At 62.7% G+C, this 25,041-nt stretch overlaps 2 protein-coding genes across 7 annotated transcripts; one reads left to right on the top strand and one right to left on the bottom strand.

The window, feature by feature from the left end:
* Positions 1-1,843: 1,843 nt before the first annotated feature.
* C1QTNF1 (C1q and TNF related 1) lies at positions 1,844-14,138 on the bottom strand. Of its 4 annotated transcripts, none has more exons than XM_084648351.1 (5): positions 14,011-14,138; positions 8,665-8,804; positions 6,705-6,845; positions 6,215-6,345; positions 1,844-4,994 (listed from the first exon to the last, which is right to left on the bottom strand). In XM_084648351.1, the coding sequence occupies exons 3-5, from the start codon at positions 6,839-6,841 to the stop codon at positions 4,444-4,446; spliced, it is 819 nt and encodes a 272-aa protein (XP_084504477.1). In that variant the 5' UTR covers positions 6,842-6,845; positions 8,665-8,804; positions 14,011-14,138; the 3' UTR covers positions 1,844-4,443. The 4 variants fall into 4 exon arrangements, with proteins under 4 accessions (XP_084504477.1, XP_084504476.1, XP_084504478.1 ...); XM_084648350.1 differs by lacking the exon at positions 14,011-14,138 and adding an exon at positions 12,830-12,961; XM_084648352.1 differs by lacking the exon at positions 14,011-14,138 and adding an exon at positions 12,830-12,961 and having other exon boundaries at positions 6,705-6,842.
* On the top strand, positions 13,100-23,870 carry CANT1 (calcium activated nucleotidase 1). 3 transcript variants are annotated; one of them, XM_084648349.1, is made up of 4 exons: positions 13,100-13,234; positions 20,926-21,579; positions 21,895-22,098; positions 22,769-23,870. In XM_084648349.1, the coding sequence occupies exons 2-4, from the start codon at positions 20,946-20,948 to the stop codon at positions 23,137-23,139; spliced, it is 1,209 nt and encodes a 402-aa protein (XP_084504475.1). In that variant the 5' UTR covers positions 13,100-13,234; positions 20,926-20,945; the 3' UTR covers positions 23,140-23,870. The 3 variants fall into 3 exon arrangements, with proteins under 3 accessions (XP_084504475.1, XP_084504473.1, XP_084504474.1); XM_084648347.1 differs by lacking the exon at positions 13,100-13,234 and adding an exon at positions 14,263-14,807; XM_084648348.1 differs by lacking the exon at positions 13,100-13,234 and adding an exon at positions 15,760-15,863.
* Positions 23,871-25,041: the final 1,171 nt, after the last annotated feature.

The following is a 25,041-nucleotide window of genomic DNA, read 5'->3' as shown; positions in this document are numbered from 1 at the left end:
GCTCCAACTCAAGAGAATAAAGGAGCAACAGGAAATGTTGCATCCTGAAAAGCCAGCTCCTCTCAGCAACAAAGATGGGGATTGAATCTATCCAGTTTGTGATGATGTTGGTATGTAGTTTGACTCTGAGCAGTTGTCTGTGTGTAACCAAATATCCCCCAACACTGCCACCTCTTATGGAAATGCTTTTACTGTGAGCACAGGTGAAGGTAACCCCATAACTTGTGCAGAGAATGTAAAAGTCAATGGTAAAAGCTGTACAGGGCAAATTACAGCTTCTAACATCACTCTTGTTAAAGCAGATCTTGTCAAAAACGAAGATTTTTTACCAAATCAGGGTGTGAATATTGTAATCCACTATGAGTTTACTCAAAAAGAAAAGGAGGACTTGTGGCACCTTAGAGACTAACAAATGTATTTGCCACAAGTCCTCCTTTTCTTTTTGCGGATACAGACTAACACAGCTGCTACTCTGAAACTTGTCATTATGAGTTCACTGTAAGTGTGCCTTCAGCCAGAATCCATCTTGAATGCAATGGTGTTAAACATGAAGTTATAGCTGGTGTAAGGAAGTTATTGCCTAAGGATCTTTTGATTGGGGATGATATTAAAGCTTTGTTCCGTCAGGTTGACATAAATCAGTCACAGGAAAGAAATAATCTTGAACCTGTGTCTGCTAGGGGCAAGGATTTACCTATGGAGGGTTTCTCCGAATTCTTGTCTGAGAAAGATGGCCGTTTATCTGTGCAAAAAGCCAGTGCATATGTGGAAGAAATTGCTGAGTGTCTGTCTGGTATCTCAGAAGTGAATCTGGCATTGGCTAGGGCTCAGGGAAATTAGGCCTGAATAGAGACTGGGAGTGGCTTGGTCACGACAAAAAGTAATTTTCCCTCTGTTGATACTCACCCCGTCTTGTCAGCTGTTGAGAATGGGCCACATCCACCCTAACTGAATTGGCCTCCTTAGCACTGACCCCCCACTCGGTAGGGCAATTCCCATCTTTTCCTGTGCTGTGTATTTATACCTGCTCCTGTATTTTCCTCTCCATGCATCTGATGAAGTGGGTTCTAGCCCACGAAAGCTCCTGCCCAAATAAATGTGGTAGTCTGAGGTGCCACAAGGACTCCTCGTTGTTTTGCCGATACCGACTAACCCGGCAGCCCCTCTGTAATCAGTGCAGTGAGACACTATTTGTGGAAAGCATCAGTTTATCTGTTGAAGGAAAAACTGTTTCCAGTTGTTTGTCTGTTGCAAATAGCAATGTGCCCAATGAAGGAGGCTTTTGTCTGTGGAGCAGACAGAAAGGGCTTCTAAGTTTACGGCTACTGAAGAATTGGTCAGTTGGCCCAGAGTTGGTTCTGGATACAACTAAGGCCCAGGAGGGGCAGGTTCCTAAGTGTGTGTGCTAGGGAGAATGACGTTGTGACCACACGTGACTCCAGAGGCTGCTCCTGGCATGTTTTCCCTGGCCCCATGAGGCAGACTCTGGCATGCGTGACCTCATCCCTGCTCTGATCCAGAACGCCTCTCCCAATATTATTCTTGGAAGGCCACCCCCAGCCAGCTGCCTGGCCCATCCCCCGGCTTCCAAGGACCCACCCAGCCCAGGACAGCAGGGCTGCCCCTGCTGTCTGCTCAGCTGCCAAGGCCAAGCACCGGCAGCAGGGAGTCCTGTGCTGAGCCCAGCCACAGGCACCAGGACCTGGTTCTCAGATCAGCAAAGGAGCTCCAGGGGTCCAGGCTGGGCACCCAGAGCTTAGCTGCCACTCTTGGTATTTCAGGTTTCAGAGTAACAGCCGTGTTAGTCTGTATTCGCAAAAAGAACAGGAGGACTTGTGGCACCTTAGAGACTAACACATTTATTTGAGCGTGAGCTTTTGTGAGCTACAGCTCACTTCATCGGATGCATTCAGTGGAAAATACAGTGGGGAGATTTATGTACATAGAGAACATGAAACAATACCTCCTCCCACCCTGCTCTCCTGCTGGTAATAGCCCATCCAAAAGTGACCACTCTCCTTACAATGTGTATGATAATCAAGGTGGGCCATTTCTAGCACAAATCCAGGTTTTCTCAAACCCCCCCCCCCCCACACACACACACAAACCCACTCTCCTGCTGGTAATAGCTTATCTAAAGTGACCACTCTCCTTACAATGTGTATGATAATCAAGGTGGGCCATTTCCAGCATAAATCCAGGGTTTAACAAGAACGTCTGGGGGGGGGGTAGGAAAAAACAAGGGGAAATAGGTTACCTCTTGATATTGTGGCTACAAACTTTCAACGCCAATGCACACCCCCTCCCTAGCTCTGCCCAATGGTTGTGCAGTACCCCTCGCCCTGCCACTGCGTGTGCCTGTCCCCCATCTCCTTGGCATCATCCTGTCCCTGCATGTGTCCGGGCCTCCCCCAGCACCACGTATCCTTACTCCGACTTGTATCTGGAGTGGCCCTGTGCCGCTACAAGGTTCACCTCCCTGGTCATCTGTCGCCCTGTGGGACTGCTTCTGGCTGAGCCCAGGTCCCCCTGCTTCCCCATGATGCCTTCTCCTCTGAGGACCAGCCGTGCTCCCAAGCTGCCCTCTGCCACCCTGCGCTTCCTCCCCATGGCAGTCCGTGCTTGAGGCAAAGCCTGCAGGTACCTGGCTTAGCTGTCACTTCAGGAGGGCTGCAGGCCTGAAGCCCCTTGGAGGGGGAGGGAGGGACTTTATCCCTGTCTCCAGCCAGGTGGGGAGGGAAGAGCATAAGAGCGATGCCCAGCTCCTAGCACTGGGTCCCTGCCCCCACACATGGGATGCCAAGGGCCATGTACCTAAGGAGGGATGTTCAGCAAAGGTGTGTAGTGGGAAGGCACAACGGCGTGTGTGTGTGGGCGCTGCCCCCAGAGTAGAGAGGTTCCTGCACTCCCAGCAGGGGCTGTGGGGCTGGAGTCCTGCCGCTACTCCAGAGACCAACTAGCCCAGTTCAGACAGTTTGCAGGGTTCCCATGGAGGAAAGGGAGAGTCCCAGCTCAGCCAGCCAGGCCCAAGGGTCCCCTCACAGGGACTCTGAGTGTGGGTGAAGCAGAGAAAGGAGCCGAAGCCAAGACCCAGCTAGAAATCCAGCCCTTTCAGCGTTTAATGTGGTTACAGAGCAGTGCAGAGAGCTGGGGGGAGCAGCACGCTGGTCCGGGCCCTGCTCTATGTAGTACCGACAAAAGTGAAAAGCCTGACCAGCAGAACTAACCAAGGGAGGAGGGACTAAGCCCAAGCCCATTGCAACCAGCGCTGCCAGCTGGAAAGCAGCTCCCCAGCTGAGGGGGAGCAGCTAGGGTGGTGATCGTCAGCCACTGGGGAGCGCGGGGCCAGGGTGAGGGCTATTCCGCACTGTGCCCTGAGTGGGGGGAGCTGCTGGGGTCTCGTGGCCTGCTGGACTCCAGTGCAGAGCACCGCTGTCAGCACCCACCCCTGGCGTGCATCCCGAGAGCCTGCACAGAGACATGCCCTGGCAGGACCCTGTGCTGCTGGTGGCCTGGCCACGGTGTGAGGGTGGGTGGGGTGCAGAGCAGAGCGGGAAGGGGAAGCTGCAGCAGGTCAATCTACCAGCTTCTCATTGAAGGAGGGTTTATTGGGAGCCGTGTAACTCTGCACGCACGGGGATACACGCTGCTCCCAGACTCCACTCACAGCCAGCAAGGCAGGTCCCTAGAGCACCTGCTGCTGCTAGATGGCATCTCTGCACCCTATAAATCCTAGGGTCCCTGTGAATGAAGCAGAGGCCTCCAGGGAGCTGCCATTTCCCTGTCCCTTCCCAGCAGGGAGCCCTGCACCTCCTTGGTGCTCCTGGGCAAGGACAGAAGAAGCACTGCTCAACCAGGGATGCTGGCCCCTGCCGTGAGGCCATGTCGGCACCCACGTAACTGTACCAGAATGGGGCACCATTAAACTGCTGTAAAAGTGTGTGCCAGGACTTGGATTTGTTAGCCACTAGGCAAATGTGTCCAAAGCGCACACCTGTGAGAGGCTCCTCACCCCAGCACTGGCTTCTGCGGTGGCTGTGTTGAGACCCCCCCCACCCATCCCAATGAATACCAGCCCGTGCCATCTGCCTGTTTCCCTCGCTGGAATAGCTCTTCCTATCACAAATCACGCCAGCAGGGAGGCTGGGGAATCCCGGCCCATACATCTCATCCCGGTTACCTGAGCATGGCACGTGGGGGGGGAAGGGGCACTTCCATATTTATACAGCCACTGACGGCATTAGAGCACCTGACCCTGGAGAGGGTTGTGCCCCAGCTGAGGAAGGGGAGCAGGGAGCGGGCACAGGCATGACAGGGCTGGGTGGTCTGCGACGGGGTCTGCTACCAGGAAGAGGAGAGAAGCAGGAGAGTGGGTTATGGCAGGAGAGGTGAGCTCCGAGGTCAGCCTTGGGGGAGGACTAGCCGGACAGCCCAGGCCTGGGGTCAGGGCTCCCCGCTGTGCTTGATCAGGTAGCCGCTGAAGGTGACGTAGGTGTCGTACTCATCGCTGAAGACGGCGTTCTCCCGCTCGCCTTTGAAGAGCCGCACCCAGACCTCGTCCTGCTCCTGCAGCTCCAGCATGACGCTCTGGCTCTGCATGATGCTCCGGTCGCTCATCTGGGCATAGAGGATCACGACCTCCGCCCCGTTCTTCACGATGTGCAGGTAGGTCTCCTTCTGGTTCCAGGTGTGCACATTGAGCGCAAAGTAGTAGATGCCGGGCACGTAGCAGTAGAACCTGCCTGTGAACATGTTGAAGTGGCCGTAGAGGTTGACAAACTCGGTGTCGAAGATCAGCGTCTGGTAGTAGTCGTTGCTGTGCAGGGGCTTCTTGCGGCCCACGGAGAACGCAGCGTAGTGACTTTTGCATGGCTCCCCCATGGCCCCGATGCTCCCCTTCTGTCCCTTGGGCCCCATGTGGCCCCTGCTGCCTGCCGATCCGGCTTTGCCAAACTTCCCCTGCAGGCCTCGCTCGCCCCTGTCCCCCTTCTCACCTGGGCAAGGCAAGATGGACATTGTTTGCACTGGAGAGCCCAGCACCATCCTTGCCCACTCAGACCAGCCAGCCGGGGCTGGATGAAGCAGACAGCCATAGTGCCAGCCCCCGGGCGTGAGCCGGGCCCAGCAAAATGGGCTCCCAAGCAGAGCCGAGAGCCTGCTCAGCCTCACTGCAGCACCCCACGTGATACAGCTCTCTCCCCGGAGGCCACCCGCCCCCCAGGGCTTTGCTTGGACTGCGTTGCCACCCCCAAGACTCGGTGCCCTGCCAGCCCCACTCTGCAGGGACTCCAGCTTTCTCAGCCACCGAGCTTCCCCCTGGGCATTCCTGCAGCTCCACGCACAGGCTGCCAGCTCCGGCTGCCCTGCAGGCCCAGCGCATCCTTGCAGCCGTGCCAGGCGCCCAGTGGTTTTAACGCCCAGTGTCTTTGCTCAGATTCTGGGCTGATTCCCACCTGTACCCTCCAGGCTGTAGGAGAGTCCCCTTCCCTGCAGCCCTGGGGCTGAGGCTGAGTCCAGTTCTGCCCATGGATGATACCGAGAGGGCCCAGGCCAGAACAAAATGCTCCCTGTGCTCCCAAGTCCCCTGACCATGCCCAGACCCATGTCCTCCGCTACCCCGGTGCTCCCTGGTCGATGCCTGCACCCCCAGCTTTGCTCTGTGCAGTGACTTGGATTGGGGGTTCTAGCCTCTGGCCCCTGGCTTTAGCACAAGGAGCGTTTCCAAATCTGGCCCTTTGTGGGGGGGTGGTGCTAAAGAAACTGAACCATGAGGTTTGTCCAAGAGCAGCAGCCCCAGTGACCAAAGTGGTGGCCCAGGGAGACAAGTGACAGCAGCAGCTGGAGCCCAGCCCTACATGTGGTCCTGGGAAGACGCTCCAGATGTGCAATGCTGCTCGGTGCCCTGGTAACATGGAGGCCAGGTGGTGTTTCAGGCCCTCCCTAAAAGCCAATTTCCCCCTGCCCAGCACTCAGGGGTGCCAGGGGCCCCAGGATGAGCTGAGAGCACCTGACACCCACTCTGCATCGCAGGGCAGCACTGGCCGCCTTGTGGACGAGGCTATGAGGGAAGGTGGAGACGCAGAGCTCTGTTCTGCCCCAGCCTCTGGCCTCTCACTGCCCTCCAGTCCAGACACTGCTATGGGGAGCAGGATTTCGCCTGTCCTCGTGGATCCAGGATTCTGTCCCAGGCCCCCCTGTGGCTGGGTCCTCTTACCTTTCAGGATGGTGATGTTGATGTGGGGCAGGGCAGAGGAGTGCGTGGGGGGGTCGCAGCAGCGCACACACTGGGAGGGGGGAGGCTGCTCATCCGGGTTGCGATGATATTTCTCGGGGTCCCATTCGGCCCTGGGAGGTACCAATCAGAGAGCAGCTCTCAGGGCGGGAGCTGGGAAGCAGGCTCAGCGACTCTGGGACGAGGGCGCTGCCCCGGGGTGCACTGTGGAGGCGAGGGGAGCTGCTGCCCTCGGGATCTGCTGTGTGTGGAGGAAGCCGGCCACCCCAGGGTCCTGCCCAAGCCCACTCCCCTGAGCAGTGGAGAGGTGAGCTGCTGCCCTCCCGCCATGCGCCCCAGCTGGGGAGTACCCCACCGCCTATTGCCCCACCTGGGGCAGGGCCTGCTCCAGCTCAGGCCATGTGCTGGCTGTTCTGTGAGCCAAAAGAGCCCAGTGGAAGCCCCGTCAGAGTTGGCGCCCCTGCCCCCTAACCTGGCAGCGTGGCGGTGAGACGGTGCCCGCGTTGCCTCTCCCTGCTCCTCCTCGGGGCGGCTGGGCTGGCTCAGCATGGAGTCGGGCAGCAGCAGGCAGGCCAGCAGCAGGCAGCTCAGTGTCCAGGGCCCCTCCATCCTACTGGGGGAAAGGCCAGCGGGGAGGTCAGCCCCTGCCAGCTGCAGCTGCCAGGCGCTCTGGACAGGCCCCAGAACAGTGGTGGGTTTGTCCCAGAGCCTTCCTGGGTGGGGGAGATGGAAACGCAGTGCACCCCCCGCTGGGCTGGGTGTGGGGAGAGGCAGCCTGTAGAGCTGTGGGGAAGGGCATGGGGGTCTGGACTGCCTTGGCCTCACCTAGGGTTGCCAGTTTTGGTTGGACGTATTCCTGGAGAGTTAATCACATGACATAATCTTTAATTAAAGATTCATCTTTAATTCCTGGAGACTCCAGGTCAATCCTGAGGGTTGGCAACCCCACCCTTGCAGCACCAAGGAGCTGCTGAGAACTGGGTCACAAGGTCTGTGGGTGCCCTGGGTAGGCCCAGCTTGGAGAGGCTGCAGGGCCCTTCCTGGCCCCAGAGCCCCCTGCCCTGAGGACCTAAGGGGTGCCCTAGGCTGGGGTGGGCACGTTGCCAGGGCCCGCAAGCCTGGTACATGCCCTGGCAGTGCGGGCAGGGCAGGCAGGGTTGGTGTAATTGCTGGTCTCCTGGCTGCAGCTTGTCCTTCCTGCAGTGGGTTTGGACTGGGCTAGAGTCCCATGGGGGGGTGCAGCCTCCCTTCACCCCACCCCATCACTGCACCAGGAGCAGTGAGCAGGCTCTGGCCTCTCCTTCCCCGTGAGGAAAGCGTTGCCAGGTGCACATGCCCCCCCAGGCCCAGGCCCAGCCCCCGGGTCAAGTGCAGGAGTGCGTGGGGCCCCGGGCTGGGCTGCAGGCATTGCTGCTGGTTGCAGTGGCTGTTTATGGGAATGCTGCCACCGGGCTCCAAGAGCTGGAGCCATGATGTGGGGAAGAAGCTGCTGTTCTTTGTCCTTAAGGCACCTCCCAGTTGCATTGGGGAGCATGAGCCTGGCCCAGGAGGGGCTGACAGCTGGCGTGGGGTGGGGCAGTAAGGGATTGGCAGCGTGCCCACCTGGAGGGAGAGGCGCCAGGAGCATGTCACCTGGGGGCAAGTCAGACCCTGAGCGGGGAAGCAGCCTGGCAGTGAGCTGCACCAGGCAGGGGAGATGGTGGAAGCTCCATCACGGGGATGGGCATTAGGGAAGCATTGCACCGGGCAAGGGGTCTGGTCGGCCGCTCCCACCTCTGGCTCCTCAGAGCTTCTGGCAGGTCAGAGCCAGGCACCACATCCTGAGCTGCTGCCCACTGCATAGGGGGCAGGCAGGAAGAGAGACCCTGCCGGCCCCACCCAGCAGCCCTAGCTCCGGCTTCTCCAATGAATTAAAATCCACATCACCCTTTCAGGAGCAGCTCTAGGCTCTGTCTCCCCTTCCCCAGTGCTGGCCTGGGTCTCTGCAAGCCCAGGACGTGGTCACTGTGCTGGCCTTGCACAAAACACTTCTGGCCACAGCAGGCTGCTCCAGCTGTTCCTTCCCTCGAGCCAGCCCTTCCCCACAGGTGCCAGAGGCCTGGCCACAAACCTCCCTCCCCCCTCAACAGCCTCAACCCCGCTCGCCCCCAGCCCCAAAGGAGCTGCACTAGGAGGACTAGTGACAGTGAGTCATCGGGCCCAGCACCCCGAGCCAAATGCCACTCGCTGACCCGGGCGGGCCTGCTACAGCTTCACACAAGTGCCTGGAGTCCCGGGCTGGGCGGGGGCTGCTCCGGCAGAGCTAAGCATAAGGCTCCCTGGGACGGCACTGCTCGCCTGCAAGCCGAGGGGAAATCCGGAGCAGGGAGGGCAGATGCTGTGTCAGCTCGTCCCCACGGGGCCTTCGCACTCAGCGCTGGGCAGGGAGTTACCTGGGTTGGGAGAAGGTGGGGCACGGCTCGCACGCTAACTGGTCTAACGCTGAGTCAAGCCTTCCTCAGGCTGCTGCCATTGGCGTCGGGAGTGATGACTGCCGAACCCCTGGCCACGGCGCTCGAGCTTCGCCTGCTGACTGGAAAAATAGTAAGTGGATAATGGCATCTCTGGGGATGACTGTGAAGATCTGTAGCCTGCAGAGGCAACCGAACGACTGGGCAGGGGTGGTGGGTCACTAGCAGGTGTCTGCAGGGCGCCATGGGCTCAGCATGCTTCCCCCAGTGACCCCCTCCGGTAAGGCCAGGCCTTCCCTGCGTAACGAGCCCCTTGCCTGACTGCCCCAGGGACGCACGAGCACCAGAGCCCTCCTCAGACCCGGGTCCCACCAGCCGCCTGCCTGAGCAGCTCCAAGGGCCCAGGAGAGGGCAGAGCTGGGGGTGGGGGCGCGTCTCTCATTGGGGCGCGTCCCTCCTCCCATGCCCCTCCCCTGGACAGTGGCCATGTGGGCAGCAGCACCATGGTGCCGCAGGGCGGGCTGGGCGCTCAGGAGCAGCATCTCCCCAGCTCAGCCCCCTTGTTCTCCTCCCAGCCCCCCAGTACTGGGCTCGGAGAGGAGGCTTTTTGCTAGCACCTGCCTCTCTGCTGCCACCAAGCCCTGCCGAGGCACACAGGACTGCTTGTCCCCTTCCAGCCCCAGAGGACAGGCCCCAGCAAGGAATTCCCTGCAAGGGAAGAAACACCCCGAATGGGAAAGGGGAAAAGGGAGGGCCAAGGGGGAGTTCAGTGGGAGAGTGGCTGGAGTGGGAGTCTGGAGTGTCTGGAGTGGAGTGTCTGGCATTAATGGATGGGGAAAGGGGCTCTCCCTCTCTGAGGGGTATGCACCTCTGCCTGTGGATGCGCCCTGTCCCCTAGCTGAGGGGCACTTCAGCCCTCCCCACAGAGTGGGGTGGCCCCCTATGCAAGCAGCACCCACAAGCAGCCCAGATCTGTGCACTCAGCTATCCCCCCACCTCCCTATCTGGCACCCCGTGTCATCGCTTACGCCTGGCAGCGTGGGCGAGAAGGGGCACATTGCACTGTCAGGGCCAGGCCCTCTCCCCACAGAACACAAAAGGGGCAGCAGCAAAGGGGCCAGCCTCCACCCTGGGATCAGAAGCCAGTGGCTCAGCTGGCTGCCAGCATTCAGCAGGAGCCTGCCCAGGGTCTCTTTTCAGAAAGAGGTTTAAGGAAACAAAGCCTGTTTTTCCAGAGACATTGAAGTCTTCTGGCAACCAGGAGCCCAGCTGCGAGCCAGCAGCCGAAGGAGAGCGGCTCTTGGCAGCTTGGGACCGTGTGCTCAGCATGGGGCCAAGGACAATATTTGCATTCACCCATGGCACCACGCTCCACGCTGGGCAGACGCTCTCCCTCGTGCTTATCCTGCTCGGCCCCTTTTGGGTCGCGGCAGAGTCCAGCCGACGCCAGGGAGAGGGGCAGAGCCCTCGGCATCTCCTGGCCTGCAGCAGCTCGGCTGGCACACAGGGATCCCCGGGCCCTCTGGAGTGGGTGACGAGGGGCATGGACAGGGCCCTCTGCAGACACGCAGGCGCAGATGGGGGTAGCAGGATCCAAGGCTTTTCAGGGGGACGTGCCGGAGAAGCCAGGCGCTGGCGTGGAGAGCACGGCCGCAGCTACAGGCCTCGTGCTGGACAGCCCGGGGACGGGGGGGAAGAGGTGGCATAGGCACTGCCTAGGCATTGCTAGCTAAAGCTGCTCCAGCCCAGGGTGCTGCAGCACCTTTCCCCCCACGGCCCAATCCAGAGAGGTGCTGAGTGCCCCCAGCTCCCCTTGGCCTGGTGCCTCTGGAAACCAGGCCCTGCCGGGACAGGTAAAGGCAGAGGCATTGGGGTCAGGTGGTTACGGCAGAATTTGCTTTTGCTTTTAAAGCCAGGCTCAGAATAGGGACACTTGGATGCACGGGACACATGGGCCGCATGAGCACTCAGACACATCAGGGCATCTGCAAATTCCTCAGCTCTCTCGTTTGTGGAGGGAGCTCAAGGGCAGAATATTTGGTTTCTGAGTCCTGTTAATTACAGCCGAGAGCAGCCCAGAGGGAAAGGGGAACAGAGGTGGGGAGGGGAGGGCTGGGGATGGCGGGAGAGTCACTGAAGGGAAATCCCAGCTCACGTGTACTCTTGGCAAAGGTTCCATCCCCTCACTCATCCCCCCAGGTGCCTGCCCCACCTTCTAAAGGAGGGTGTGGGGGAGGCTGGGTGCCCCCGGCTCCAGCACAGCAGGGACACAGGGCCCTCTCCAGCGCTCTCAGCTGCTGAGCAAGGGCAGAGGGCACAGACTGAGACTCTCAGGGAGGCCCCGTGACCTGAGCTCAGCCAGGCACCAACCCCCCTTGCCCTGCCTAGGAGCCTTCCCGGTGCAGCTTAGCCACTGCAGAGGGTGACCTGAGTGCACACACTCCCTGAGCAACGCCTGTGCCCTCCCATCGCCCTCGCAGGATGCACGGCGGGGGTTGGAGCTGGGGTGCCTCGTGCTCTCTTCCCTGCTCCCCAGCCTCTCCCCACCGTGACTGTCCATCACTCCCCCGCTGACCTGCCCCCTCCTTCCCCTCTCTCAGGAATAGAGACACAGAGCAAATCAGCTGGAGAATGTCAGGGAGAGAGAGAATTCCAGAGGAGCCCCCTGGGAAGCAGTGATGCCCTGACAGGCCTGGTTTCCTTAACCCTATGCTGCCCTTTGGCTGTGTGCTTGGGAGCATGTGCCAGTGTACTCGTGCATGCACATGGGTGAGTGTGCAAGGGTGCCTGAGTGTGCAGAGACGCACACGCTGTGACTGTGGAAGTCTGTCTCTCCCTCTGCTGTATAATAAGCCAGGGCAAAGAGGCTTCCAGGTAAGTTAGGCGTTTCCTGGGGGTCTGTTCAGCTGGGCTGACGATCCTTAACCAGGAAATTCCCACTGAGACAAAGCTGTTCGTTTCCCAGGCCATCCTGGGGCAGGAAAAGGAGGCAAGCACATGTACACACCCCTCGCATATTGTGCACCGAGCTGGCAGAGCTCACACTCACCACCTTGCACAGCTACACACACACGCTTACACACTTACTACCGGGACTTTGTTTTTTCCTGCCCAGGCTGGAAACTCTCCAGGAGGAGCCTGGGATATGTAAATTTACTTCCTGATAAAGCATCAAGCCTGTAAGTCAAAACATCCTGACATAAATTCTAGGCAGCATTAAGGACCGGGCTGAAACGAGCACAGATCCCAGTGAGTGAGAGGAGGAGAGGCCCAGGCAAGACCTGATAGGCATGGGGAAGGGGAGCTGGAGAAGGGCAGCTGGACTGTGTGCCCACCCTGCTTCCCCTGTCCTTGGGTGGGGGGAGACATCAGGTTCCTAGGGTGCAAGGACATGATGCAGACACAGGCCTTCCCTGGCCTCTTGTGACACAGCCAGGCAATGAGATCCTCTTACCCAGCAAACACTGGAGAGAAACACTGCAATGGGCATGGGATCAAGCAAGTGCATCACTCCCCCGCCCCCCCAGACATGCCAGAGTGTGCCCGGGAAGTGGCACTGCCTGTCCTTAAGGGACTTTGCCCCAGGTGTCTGGTGTAAGGACTGAGTAGGGCCGGGGCACCTTGGTTGTTGACGCCAGCCCTGCCCGGGGAAGAGTGCAGGCCGGGCACCGCCAGCAACTGCTGTGGGAGCGCAGGGCTGAGCAGAGCTGCTCCGAGCCGTGCTAGGGAACGCGGAGGTGTGTGCTTAGCGCTCCTGGCCCTGCCTCTGTCAGCCCAGACGGAGCGGCACGGGACAGCAGGAGATCTGAACAAGCATTGCCAAACTCTGAACAGCCATTTCCCAGCCTGGGCTCCAGGGCCCCGGGCCCCAGACCTCAGCCCTCCGGAGCGGGCCGCTCCCCTGGAAGTGCGGGCTTTGGCCCAAGCTGAGGGCTGCGTGTGTGCCCTGCTGCTGGCGAGCTCACGCAGTGGGGAAGCCATGTACCTTGATCCCAGGTGAGCTCCAGCTGAGGCCCCGGGAGCTGCCTTTGTTTGGCTATTTGAACAGGGGCAGCCCCTGGCATCTGGCAAGCTGCTAACCATCCCTGATGCCCACAGCACAAACACCCAGGGCCTTGCCAGCCCACCCACCCGTCCTCACACGTACTTGTGGCAGGTTTGACGCCTCAGTGGCTGGAGCCCAAGGTGCTGGCTGTGCTGGAATCGTTTCTCTCGCCCTCTCTCGGTGCGTTTCGTCTCCCTAGAGCATCCCCTTTGAGCTCCCACTTCCACCCCACACTGGGGTGCAGGGAGGAGGGAAGTGGGGGGCCTGGCCCAAGGCAGCTCTTCTCTCTGCCCCTCTATCGCAGCCTCTGCGCCTCCGACGGCCCGAGCGGAAACGCACTCTCTCCAGCGTAAAGGAGGAGAGGGAAGAAAAGGGACAAACCCGGCAAAGCAGCCCTCCCCCTGCCAGATGTGAGCTGCGGCAGAGAGCAGGGCCTGTGTTAACCATGTGTGCGCCCAGCCCCTGCCAGGCCCAGCACTGCCGCCCGCTCTGCCCAGGACAACGATGGTAGGTTTAATGGGCCAGGACATAACTCCAGATGTCTGAGGCTGGAGCCAAGGGGGAAGGACCCCAGCAGGCACCATCCTCCAAGTGGTTCAGCTCAGCAGAATGACAAGTCCAAATCCCCTGCAATGTCACAAGGTTCTTGGCCAAGCCCCCAGGCGTGTCCAAAACCTGAACGGTGCCGGGCAGCCCAGGAGCTGGGGAGGTTATTTTCACAGGTACAGCCAAAGCCTGTGCCAGCTGGGCACAGAAATCCAGGGCCAGCTCCTAGGGTGCTGTGCCAGAGCCCAGGTTGGGCTGGCTGCAGACTGCAGCTGAGACAGCTGCCCTGCTGCGTGCGGGAGGGGAGGCTGCAGGCTGCTCATGTACAGGGAACACAGCCTGTGCCCCTCGGTGTGTGAGGAGAGGGCTGGGCTTCTCCAGGGCATTTGGCAGTAGGGCTCCCCAATCCCCATGGGTGTATGGCACTTTGGGGAGCCGCCGCCACAGCTCTCGGCTCCCTATGGGGAGTGAGTGCCAGGGCAGGGGGCCTATGCTTTACTGATCTAACCCCGGAGCCATCCCTGTTCCACCCACCAGCTGGGACTCTGGGTTCTCCCCAGGAGAGGAAGGCTCCAGGCCCAGAAGCAGGGTTGGCCCACGTTCTCCAGTTCATCCCTGGGCCCAGGGCAGGCCCATCCCCTAGCGTCTGTTCTCTTGGGTTGGTTTAATGAGAGCAGCAGCTGCTTGGGCCCAAGCCCTGGGCTGGGAGCAGCATCTGTCCCTCATTGTATCTGTACCTGGCTGCACTCTCCGGTCCTCCCTGTCCTCCAGCTGCTGGGCGAGTGCAGGGGGAGCAGCCGGGAATGCTGGGCTGTGCTCACACCCTTGCCTGGGTAATTCCTTAACCCCTGTGAATGCCAAGAAAAAGCAGCTGGGAGCGGGGAGGAGCCAGCAGGCTGGGATTCTGTCCCACACGTGTGGTCTTGTCCCGCTGGTCCCACCTGCAAGCTGGGGCGTTGGCAGGGGCCTGCCTGGGAGCTACCGCTGTCTGAGCAGCCAGCTGCAGCCCAGGCCCTCAGCAGGATCAGGGGCTGCTCTGCTGTGGAGCGGGAGAAGGATCCCAGCTAGCCAGGGCAGAGGGCAAACTGGCTTCTCTTGCTCGCTCATCCCTGTGCTGGCAGAGCAGGCTGCATGGGAGCAATGAGCCCCCATCAGAAAGCAGCCGGAGTCCCAGCAGCCTCAGGCCAGTCTGCAAGCGCTGGGGAGCCGAATGTCCTGCAGGGAGAAACGCAGCCAGCACATTCCTGCAAGAGGCTACCTGGGACACACAAGCTCCCACCCCTCATCTCTGCTGATACCAGCCCAGCAAGCGTCCCCTCCTTGCCCTCTGCTGAGCTAAGGACCCCGGCTCGCTGGGCTTCATGGGATCAGAACATCACATGGGAGACTCGAGGCTCTGCCAAAGGAGAGGCTCCTCCTAGCAGGTCAGGATCCTGGGACCCCCACCCCCAAAAGGCAGCTCTGGACACACCCTGGGTTTCATTCCCACATTGTGCAGAAGAGAAGTGGATCCTGGAGCCCATCCCTGTCGAGGGTGAGTTCCCTACCTGCCCCATTCCCACCCCTTCCCCCCCTCACAACCCCAGCGCTACCTTGCCCCTCCCCATGCTGGCATTTCACCCTGTTTAAAGCTGTGTCTACACAGTGCCCTGCACAGCCTGGCCTGCCACACCGGGCCCCCGACAGATTTTCTCCACCTTCCTCGGAAGCACTGGGTGCCAGCTGCTGCCAGAGACAGGGCACAGGACTGGGTGGGACCTCGGTGCATTCCTGGCTCTCTTCCCTCGTTCTTGGTCACCGAGCGAGAGCCCAGTGGGATGTGCTCTCTCGGGGCGTGCAGGGCAGAGGGTGCTCAGGCTCTGTGCGCATGAGGCTGGGCTGGAGCAGGCTGGCACAGCAGGGCGCTGAGTGGAACTGCCACCCCGGCATCGGTCGCGCCTCGGCTCAGGGTGCCCACCTCTGAGGGCCAAGCAAGTGGGCGGATCCTGAGCCCATCACACGGCACAGCGGAGCCACGGGCTGAGCGCCCGGCCGGCCTCCTGGGCCGGGATCCTGGGGCAGGGGCGACCCTACGACAAGGCCTAGGGCCGCGCAGGGCTGGGCCCGGGTGATTATCGTGTGCCAAGGCCCGCAGCGCCCGATGCCTGAGCAGCGTGTGCCGCCCATCACCGCGGCCTCGGGGCGCCGGGCTCACACGCAGGAGGGGATCCCCCGCGGTGCTCATGGGGCCGGAGGAGCTGGGGGCACAGCGGGGCGCCCGAGGGGGCCATGCCCTGGGGAGGGCCGGGGTCCCAGGGCAGTGCGCCGCAGGGCGGGACTGTCACATGGGGGGGGCAGTGGCCCCCGCAAACAGCCCCACGGGCAGGGCCCTGCAGGGGGCGGAGCCTGAACCGCCCGGACTACATCCCCCAGCGGCCTCCGGGGTGCCCGCGCAGGGGGTGCCGGGAGCTGTAGTGCGGCGCGCGGGGAAGGCCGGGAGCTGGAGTCCCCGGCTCGCGCCTGCGCGCTGCGACGCGCTCCCCCCTCCCCCTCCCGGCCGGAGCGGCGCGTCGCGAGAGGCCGAGTCGCCGGCGCGCGGGGAGGAGCCCGGGTGAGTGGGGGGCTGGGGGGCGTCCTTTTGCTGCTGGAGTCGGGGTCTGTCCCCGGAGTCCTGCCCCAGGCGTCCTGGGCTCCCCCTCCCCCCTGCAGAGCTGGGGAAGGAACCCAGGCGTCCTGGGCTCCCCCTCCCCCCTCCCGCGTGCAGAGCTGGGGAAGGAACCCAGGCGTCCTGGGCTCCCCCTCCCCCCTCCCCCTCGTGCAGAGCTGGGGAAGGAACCCAGGCGTCCTGGGCTCCCCCTCCCCCTCGTGCAGAGCTGGGGAAGGAACCCAGGCGTCCTGGGCTCCCCCTCCCCCTCCCCCGCGTGCAGAGCTGGGGAAGGAACCCAGGCGTCCTGGGCTCCCCCTCCCCCTCCCCCGCGTGCAGAGCTGGGGAAGGAACCCAGGCGTCCTGGGCTCCCCCTCCCCCTCCCCCGCGTGCAGAGCTGGGGAAGGAACCCAGGCGTCCTGGGCTCCCCCTCCCCCTCCCCCGCGTGCAGAGCTGGGGAAGGAACCCAGGCGTCCTGGGCTCCCCCTCCCCTCCCCCGCGTGCAGAGCTGGGGAAGGAACCCAGGCGTCCTGGGCTCCCCCTCCCCTCCCCCGCGTGCAGAGCTGGGGAAGGAACCCAGGCGTCCTGGCCCCCCCCGGCCCTACGCCCTCCCCTTTCTCGTGCTTGCTCTGGTTTCTTTCGTGGGGGTGTTTGGCGCTGGGAGACTTGGGTGCCCCATTGCACCTGGTCCCTGTGGCCTGCCTGACCCAGCAATGCGCTGCAGGGTGGAGGTGAGAGCGCCCTGCGGGGTCTCCTTGGCCTATGTGGGGTCATTGTCTCCAGGAATGTTCTTCCTCCCCCGTTTGCCTGGCCACCAAATGCCCAGACCCTTTTGCTGCTGGAGTCGGGGGTCTGTCCCCAGAGTCCTGCCCCAGGCTGCACCAAGCCTGAGCCTCCCTTCCGTGTCCATTGCAGCGTGTGTGGTGCGGACTGAGGGGCACGGGCAGAGCTGGGGGGGAGCCCAGGCCTGGGATAGCAGGGGGCTGTGGGTCGGGACTGAGGGGCACTGGCAGGGCTGGGGGGGCTGTGGGTTGGGACTGAGGGGCACTGGCAGGGCTGGGGGGGCTGTGGGTTGGGACTGAGGGGCACTGGCAGGGCTGGGGGGGGCTGTGGGTCGGGACTGAGGGGCACAGGCAGGGCTGGGGAGGGAGCTCAGGGCTGGGCTAGCAGGGGCTGTGGGTCGGGACTGAGGGGCACTGGCAGGGCTGGGGGGGGCTGTGGGTCGGGACTGAGGGGCACTGGCAGGGCTGGGGGGGGCTGTGGGTCGGGACTGAGGGGCACTGGCAGGGCTGGGGGGGGCTGTGGGTCGGGACTGAGGGGCACTGGCAGGGCTGGGGGGGCTGTGGGTCGGGACTGAGGGGCACTGGCAGGGCTGGGGGGGGCTGTGGGTTGGGACTGAGGGGCACTGGCAGGGCTGGGGAGGGAGCTCACGGCTGGGCTAGCAGGGGCTGTGGGTTGGGACTGAGGGGCACCGGCAGGGCTGGGGGGGGCTGTGGGTCGGGACTGAGGGGCACTGGCAGGGCTGGGGAGGGAGCTCACGGCTGGGCTAGTAGGGGCTGTGGGTTGGGACTGAGGGGCACCGGCAGAGCTGGCGAGGGGCACTGGCAGAGCTGGCGGGGAGCCCAGGGCTGGGCTAGCAGGGGCTGTGGGTCGGGACTGAGGGGCACCGGCAGAGCTGTGCACACTTGGGGAGGAGCTGGGGGCAGGTTGGAGGTGGAGTTTTACGGGGGAGGTGGGTCTGTGCGTCCCTGTGGTTTGTGGTCTCACTGTCTTTGGTTCTGTCCCTGGCTTTCATGGGTGTTAAAATCTCCCCCTCTTCCTCCCGCTGGCCGCTCCCTAGTTGCTGGCCAGCCCCACACGATCTACAGGGGGAGTCTTGTGGGGGAGCCGCAGTGTCCATGCTTGTGCCCTGAGGTTTCTGCCCCAGTGCTGACTGGGCTCCAGAGTGAGCAGACAAGGCCTCCCCCGGTCCTTCGTCCCGCTGCTCAAAGAGGCCTCTCTTCGTGCCCTGGGCAGCCTGCTGAAGGCACGCAGGAGTCGTGGCTGGTCTGGGGACTTGGCCAGCATCCCCTCCCCAGGCAGCAGAGCCGTCTGGGGGAGCTTCCCAGGAGATCAGCTAGGCTATCAGTCCAGGGGGGCTGGAGAGTCGGGGGATAGCACCGGATCCACAGCCTCTCTGGAGAGCTTCTGTTAAGGCATATTGATTGCCAGGTTCTCGGGCCAGCCTGCTAGGGGTGTGCCCCTCACAGGGCATCACTGGCCTGGGGTCTGCAGGGCCACGTGCTAGACGCAGGCACTCGGCTGTCGCTCCCAGCCATGGGGTGTCCTGGCTGTAGTTGCTGTTACTACACGTGGGGGTCAGCGGGCTGCTCCATTACAAGGGAGTCTCCCTGTTTCCAGGCAAGCCAAACTCAGACCCTGGGTGACTGGGGCCTGGTTCTTCGAGCTGGGCCTGGCTGAAGGAGCAGCCTCCTTGGGGCACAGCCGGCTAGGGAAGACAGGTGGCTGGGCCCCACCCTCCCATTGATCCCTGTGAGAGCTGCAGGCCCCCACCCCCCAAATAAAGGCTGTTTCTGCCTCTGGAGCCCTAGAGCAGCTAAGAATGGGCTGGGAGGCAAAGGCACCAAGGCACCAGAGCAGGTTTGGCGCGTCTGGCTTGTCAAGCAGGGGCTCTGCCCTTGTCATTAACTAGTGAGTCCCTGCCCCGCTAGCTGGGAGGCAGGCAAAGTGCCTTCCCCAAGGCCTCACGGGGCCATGCTGCCACGGGCAGTGTTCCTGGAGCACGCTGCAGGCATGGGTGAGCAGGCTGGGCTGAGAATGGCCTCTTGGCTAGGCTGGGGAGAGGAGGGAACAGGCTGCTGTGTCTTTAAGACGACGTGGTTGGCTAGGGCTGGATCCCCCGAGCGGTCTGCGTTTCCTGGATCCTGCTCAGGGAGGGGCTGAGCACCCGTAGCTGCTTGTTCCGGCACCTGTTGCACAGCTCAGCCGTGGGGCCGCGGCAGAGCGCGGGGGCGGGGGCTGGGCCTGCTCCCCGGACCCTGCCCAGCCGGCTGCTTGCTCCACAGGAAGGGTGGCCAGGCTCCAGGAAGGCAAGTGGCTCCTGAGACAGAGGCCATTCCTGCTGGCTGTGGGGCAGGGTCCCCTGGGCTGTCCGAGCGGCCTGGGAATCTTCGTCCTCATCTGGGGTGTGTGTGATCTGACTGTTCAGAGCAGGTGACTTGGAGTCAGGGCTCCTGGGGCCCGTCCCGGGCTCTGGGGGGGATGACCAGGGCTCCTGGGGCCCATCCCCGGCTGTCGAAGGGTGGGGGGCGGGGGACCAGGGCTCCTGGGGCTCGTCCCGGGCTCTGGAAGGGTGCTGGTGGGGACCAGGGCTCCTGGGGCCCGTCCCCGGCTCTGGAAGGCGGGGTCGGGGGGGGGGGGAACCAGGGCTCCTGGGGCCCGTCCCCAGCTGTTACGAGTTTCCTTCATGCGCTTAACCAGAGAACTTGGCCTTTCTCTGCACTGTTAGGCCAGGGCTGGGAGCCCCCGAGGTGGGTTCAGGGGAAGGGCTGTGCATACAGTTGGGCTGGCTGCTGCACTCCTTCCCACACCCCCTTGCAGGGGCTCTCCTGTGCTGCTCCTGCTGTTTCCCCCTCTTCTTGCCCCACATACCTGTAACTCTGGGGCAGTGGGGCCCCTTCCCCAGCCATGTGCCTGGGGAAGGAGCTGGGATTTCTGGGCATGCTGTGTGCAGCTCTGTGGTCTCTGGCGTTCACCCTGGGAGCCAATAAAGAGGCCCTTTCGGGACCCTAGGCAGAACTGGGGGGCTGGGCCCAGCCCCCACCAAAGCCCTGCTGGGCTTCGCTAGACTGTTGCGGGGCTCGTGCAGGATTTGGCCGGGGGAGAGCGGCTGGTGCTTAGGCTCTGCCATGTGGCGAGCTGCAGAGGCTGTAAGGGGAGTGGGGCCTGGGGCTCTAGTCTGTCTTCTGCTTCCCTTGTCTGGTGCAGACAGCCATAGGGCAGGGGGCGTCAGGCCCTCTCCTGCCACCCCTCCCTACCCAGGGAACCCCGATCCCCTCCCCCGGCTCTCGGTACCTGCAGCGTTGTCAGGGAAGAACTGGAGACACTGCGGCTGTTTCCTCTTGTGCCGGGGACCCTGGGACCCAGCTGCAGGGCAGCGTGTGACGGGCCGTGTGCAGGGCATGGTGCCAGGCGGCAGGTATGGGTTATGGGGCTTCTCGTGCCTGGCAGGGATGCTGCCAGGGCTGGTCACCCGCAGCTCTCGCTCCCGATGGGTGGGCACCGGTAGCTGGCTGGGCGTGCGCCAGGCGGTATTTAAGTCAGGTGGGAATGTTGCGGAGGAGCTGTGGCTGGGAGTCGGGGCTCCTGGGTTCCGGCTCTGCCGCAGACTGGCTGTGTGAACTTCACCGGGCGTCTCCCCATCGTAGGCTGCGGTGCACTGGGGATCTCTCCTCGCCGGGGTCCGTGCTTTCCTGCAGAGCTGCTGGGTTTGGTGTTTACAGCCCGCAGGGCAGTACCCGTGGCCAGGGAGGCCAGGCCTGCTACAGTTAGGGCGATCCCTCGGCAGGGCCCTGGCCATCCCGCCCAGGGTCGATTCTCCTTTGTTCTGGATGCTCCCATGCTTTCCATCCCTCCCAGCTTGAGCAGTGGAGCTGCTGGGCAGTCGGGGGGAGGGGATGCTCGTTCCCAGCCAGCCTTGGCCCCGCTTCCCCCTTCCCCAGTGGAGCTCCCTGGATGGGGCACCCCGTCTGCTGGGCCCTCTCGCGGGCTTCCCACTTACCCTGTCAGTTGAACCCAGATCTGCCAGCAGAGCAGGGCGCACCAGCGGCTCTCTGAGCGCGTGTCGGGGCCAGGGATGTCAGCAGAAAGGCCCACCCCATGGGTGCTGCTGGTGAGGAGCTGGTGGCAGGGCGGAGCCTGGGGTCCCACTAACTACCCTGGGGCAGGAGCGCAGCCCCACCGAAGGGTGCAATGCGAGACCCCAGCTCTGGCCCTGTCTCACCCTGTCGCTTTTCTTGCTTGGTGCCAGGTTCTGCTGCCCCCAGGCTGATGCGCGTCCCGCCCAGCCAGCGCCTGGAATGGAGTGAGTCTATGAGCCCTCTCCGGATCAGCGTTGGTGGCCTTCCCGTCCTAGCGTCCATGACTAAGGCTGCTGACCCCCGCTTCCGACTGCGCTGGAAGGCCATCCTGGTGTCCTCGCTCAGCGTTGCCTTGGGGCTGCTCCTGCTCTGCTTTCACCGCTCGGCCACGGGGAGACCGGCCCCAGCCAACGCCCACAACTGGCGGCTCAGCCCGCTGCCCGGGGACAGGTACAATGACACCTACCCGCTGTCCCCGCCCCAGAGAAACTCGGAAGGGGTGCGCTACAGGATCGGGGTCATTGCCGACCTGGACACCAGCTCCAAGGGGCCACAGGAGCACACCTGGTTCAGTTACCTGAAGAAGGGCTACCTGACCCTGTCGGCCAGCGGGGACAGAGTGACGGTGGAGTGGGACCGGGCCGACAGCGTGCTGGAGTCCCATCTGGCCGAGAAGGGGAGAGGCATGGAGCTCTCGGAGCTGGTTGTCTTCAATGGGAAGCTGTATGCAGTGGACGACCGGACGGGAGTAGTCTATCTGATCGAGGGCACCACAGTGGTCCCCTGGGTGATCCTATCGGATGGAGATGGCACCGTGGGCAAAGGTGAGCTCTGCCTCTCCTCTCGTCTTCCCTGTCGCAGCCCTGATCCAGGACAAACTCTGCCGCCAGAGCAAAGCTGCCTGGTGATCACTAGCCCAGCCCCTGCCTTCGTGCCCTCCTGGGCATCTGGATCATGGCCATGGGAATCCCCCCAAGGGGCGGCGGGGAGAGGCTTTCCTGACTGCTGCGGGAAGCATAGCCGGGGACACACACCGCTGCCCCAGTCGGCCCCTGCCCCCTGTGGGTGCATCCACCCCTTTCCTCTGACTGCAGGGCTGAGGTCCCCTGTTCAAGCTAACCCTGGGTCTTTCTGCCTAGGCTTCAAAGCAGAGTGGCTGGCAGTGAAGGATGAACACCTGTACGTGGGTGGCCTGGGGAAGGAGTGGACCACGACCACCGGGGAGGTGATGAATGAGAACCCCGAGTGGGTGAAGGTGGTCGGCTCCAAGGGGGACGTGGGCCATGAGAACTGGGTGTCCAACTACAACGCACTGAGGTCAGCGGCTGGCATCAGGCTCCCAGGTAAGAGGTGGGGCTTTCCCCCAACTGCCCCATAGCCCTGGGCAGTCCCATCTGCGCTTGCAGGGAGGGGCTGGAAGGAATTCCTGATACTGCACCCTCCAGGCTGCGGGCGGGCAATGTGAGTGCTAAAGGAACTGGGGGTTTGAACCTCCCATCCCCTCACCCATGGGGAGTGGATATGGGTGGGGCTGGGTGCCGGGGCTAGACCCCTCCTGCCCATCGTGCTGCGACCAGTCTTGTGCTCGCAGTGGTGTGGAGAGCCGTGTGCAGCATGCCGTCCCTGGGCGCGCTGGCAGCCTGTCGCCCCACGGCGCTGTTGGAGGCAGGGCCGTGGCTTGTGCTGCCCTCTGTGTTAGGGGAACTGGGAGGGGGAATCTGCTCCTCGCAGGCAGGCAACTTCAGCCAGGCTGGCCCCCCACCCTGCCCAGATTTGCTGGCTGCCGGCTCTGCACCATCCATGCAGCATAGCGGGAATCCCAGCGAGGAGGGCTCTGCTGACACCCGCTCCCCTGCCCCAGGAAAGGGGAAATCAGCACCCAGGTGACGCATAGAGAGGGGCTGTGGCCCAGGGCATTCGTCACATTCAGACCGAGCACTGGCAGCTCCTGGGTCCCAGCCCTGTGCTCTGCCGGCCTAGGAGTTGCTCTCACCCTGGCCCTGCCCTCCCCAGGTTACCTGATCCATGAGTCGGCCGCCTGGAGCGAGACGCTGCAGCGCTGGTTCTTCCTGCCGCGCCGGGCCAGCCAGGAGCGCTACGACGAGAAGGCCGACGAGCACCGCGGTACCAACCTGCTGCTGCGGGCCACGCAGGACTTCAGCGACATCGCCGTCAGCCATGTGGGGGCTGCCGTCCCGACCCACGGCTTCTCCTCCTTCAAATTCATCCCCGACACTGACGACCAGCTCATCGTGGCCCTGAAATCGGAGGAGGACGGTGGCAAGATTGCCACCTACATCATGGCCTTCACGCTGGACGGGCGCTTCCTGCTGCCGGAGACCAAGATCGGGGCAGTGAAATACGAAGGGATTGAGTTTATTTAACAGGGACTCTGTCCTGGGCTCGAGAGACAGGGGCAGGGACGCCCTGGGGTTGGGCGCGGGGCTTTGCCTGAGCGTTGTCACCACTGGGGGGCGCACTGCTCCCGAGCTGGGCAGGGCAGCCGGCCTGGATCAGCTCCGGGGAGGGGTCCCAGGCTCCTGCAGTTACCATGCTGGCGAGTTGCTGCAGCACACGTGGCTTGAATGGCTGCGCCCCAGCACCTGGTGGTGAAAGGCCACCGCTGCAAGCTTCCACGTGGCCCTCTGCAGGGCTGCAAGCCCTTGTCCTGCACCCCAGGGCCCTTCCTGGGCTGCCCCGCTGGGCGCTGGCAGGGGAGGTCCCCAGGGGGCTTCGCGAAGCTGTGAGGTAGCTGCTTGGGGAGCGTTTCCTTTCCTGCCCAGCCAGGTCAGTGGCATTGCTCAGCATCTCTGAGCCTGGCCCATGGTTGTCTGCCCCTCCCACAGGCAGGGCCTGCACCTGCTATGTTACCCTGGAGTTTCCCTGCAGCACAGAGTTGCAGCAGCTCGTGCCGACAGGGCCGTGCCCAGTAGGCTGGTGTGTAGCAGCCAGCCCCCAGATGCTGCTCTTCTGCCTGTATGGCTGCAGCACGGCCTGGAAAGAGCCTGCGGAACAGCCGGGGCAGGTGCACAGGGCCCGGCTGGGTTGGAAGGGAGCCATGCTACAGCCCGGGTCGTTTAACGGATTAAATTAACCAAAGTGAAACGTTCCCGAACTCCGTGTGAGGGTTTCACTCTGCTCTGTGGCGTGGGGCCTCCTGCTGGGAACCGCTGTGCTCAAGAGGTGGGGATCCCTGCCAGGGAGTCCAATTCCCTCCCTTACAGCCAGTGACCAGGCATCCCCTCTGAATCTGCCTGCCCAGCCTGGGCCTTGTTCCCTCCCGACTGGCTGGGGCAGGCGCCGAGCTTGGCAGGTTAAGGCTCTGACTTGCAGCTCTCCGTGGGATGGGAGCAGTCCAGCACCTGACTCTGCGATGAGCCCTGAGAGCCCTGCCATTCTCATCTCCATGCTCCTTTGCCCTGGGAAGGGGCCGGGAGAGTGGCCTGGCCCTCCTGACACAAGCTGCTTCCCCCACATGCCTCACCTCTGGCCCAAGGAGCCGTCTCTAGGCACTCTGCCCTTGCGGGGCCTGAGCAAAGGCCCTTTCCTCTTCAGATTTCCCTGGGGTCCTGGCCTCTGTTGTGCCCCTGGGGAGGACCCGGCCCCACTCTCTGGTTGGGCAGGGTAAGGGAATGGCAAAGTGTCTTTGTGCCCCTGTGTCTGCCCTGCAGGCCAGGAGTCCCTCTGCCCTGGCCCCTTATGCCTGTAGCAGAGGGTCCCTTACCAAGGCCTGCCCAACTGTGCTGTACACACAGAGAACAGGCCAAGTCGGGCAGGAATCCATCCACACAAGCTCTGGCCCAGGCCCAGGCCCCTGCCCTGCCGGCTGATGGATGCAGCATTTGCAACTGGTTAGTGACTTTCTGGCCCCTCCCCTGTGACCTGGCTGTGCTGCTTGGCTATTGCATCTGTTCGATAAACCAGACGGTTCTGGGGTGGGTGTGTCAGCCTCCAGCTCTGTGTGGGCAGGGCATCCTCCAGCGCTGGGTAGGAGGGCAGCGGAACGGGACAGTCCCACCCCCAGAGGCACACAGCTTTCCAGCCACCAGTGCAGCGCGGCCTGCCCCCTGGAAGTGGCTGCAGGGCCAGGCATGTGCACAGGTGAGCAACGCCTGGCAGAATGGGATTGGCCTCCCCCTGAGTCCTCCGCCCTCCTGGTGAGGCCCTGGCTCTGCAGGAGCTAGGCATATGTCACTTTATGAATCAATGCTGGCAGTGTTGCTGAAATGGGCTCGCTGGCCAGCAGGGTTCCTTCATCCAGGCAGCAGGTCCGTTCTGTAGGCAAC

The sequence above is a fragment of the Lepidochelys olivacea genome, assembly GCF_965140295.1.
Source record: "Lepidochelys olivacea isolate rLepOli2 genome assembly, chromosome: 14".
NCBI lineage: Eukaryota > Metazoa > Chordata > Testudines > Cheloniidae > Lepidochelys > Lepidochelys olivacea.
This window is presented reverse-complemented; position numbering and strand designations above follow the sequence as displayed.

Excerpts from the sequence above, each read along its gene's own strand:
- C1QTNF1 (XM_084648351.1), bottom strand. The coding sequence starts at position 6,841 with ATGGAGGGGCCCTGGACACTGAGCTGCCTGCTGCTGGCCTGCCTGCTG. Across the intron at positions 6,346-6,704 it reads TCTCACCGCCACGCTGCCAG|GGCCGAATGGGACCCCGAGA; the intron begins GTTAGGGGGCAG and ends GGTACCTCCCAG. Across the intron at positions 4,995-6,214 it reads CAACATCACCATCCTGAAAG|GTGAGAAGGGGGACAGGGGC; the intron begins GTAAGAGGACCC and ends TGCCTTGCCCAG.
- CANT1 (XM_084648347.1), top strand. The coding sequence starts at position 14,405 with ATGGGAGCAATGAGCCCCCATCAGAAAGCAGCCGGAGTCCCAGCAGCC. Across the intron at positions 21,580-21,894 it reads AGATGGCACCGTGGGCAAAG|GCTTCAAAGCAGAGTGGCTG; the intron begins GTGAGCTCTGCC and ends CTTTCTGCCTAG. Across the intron at positions 22,099-22,768 it reads GGCTGGCATCAGGCTCCCAG|GTTACCTGATCCATGAGTCG; the intron begins GTAAGAGGTGGG and ends TGCCCTCCCCAG.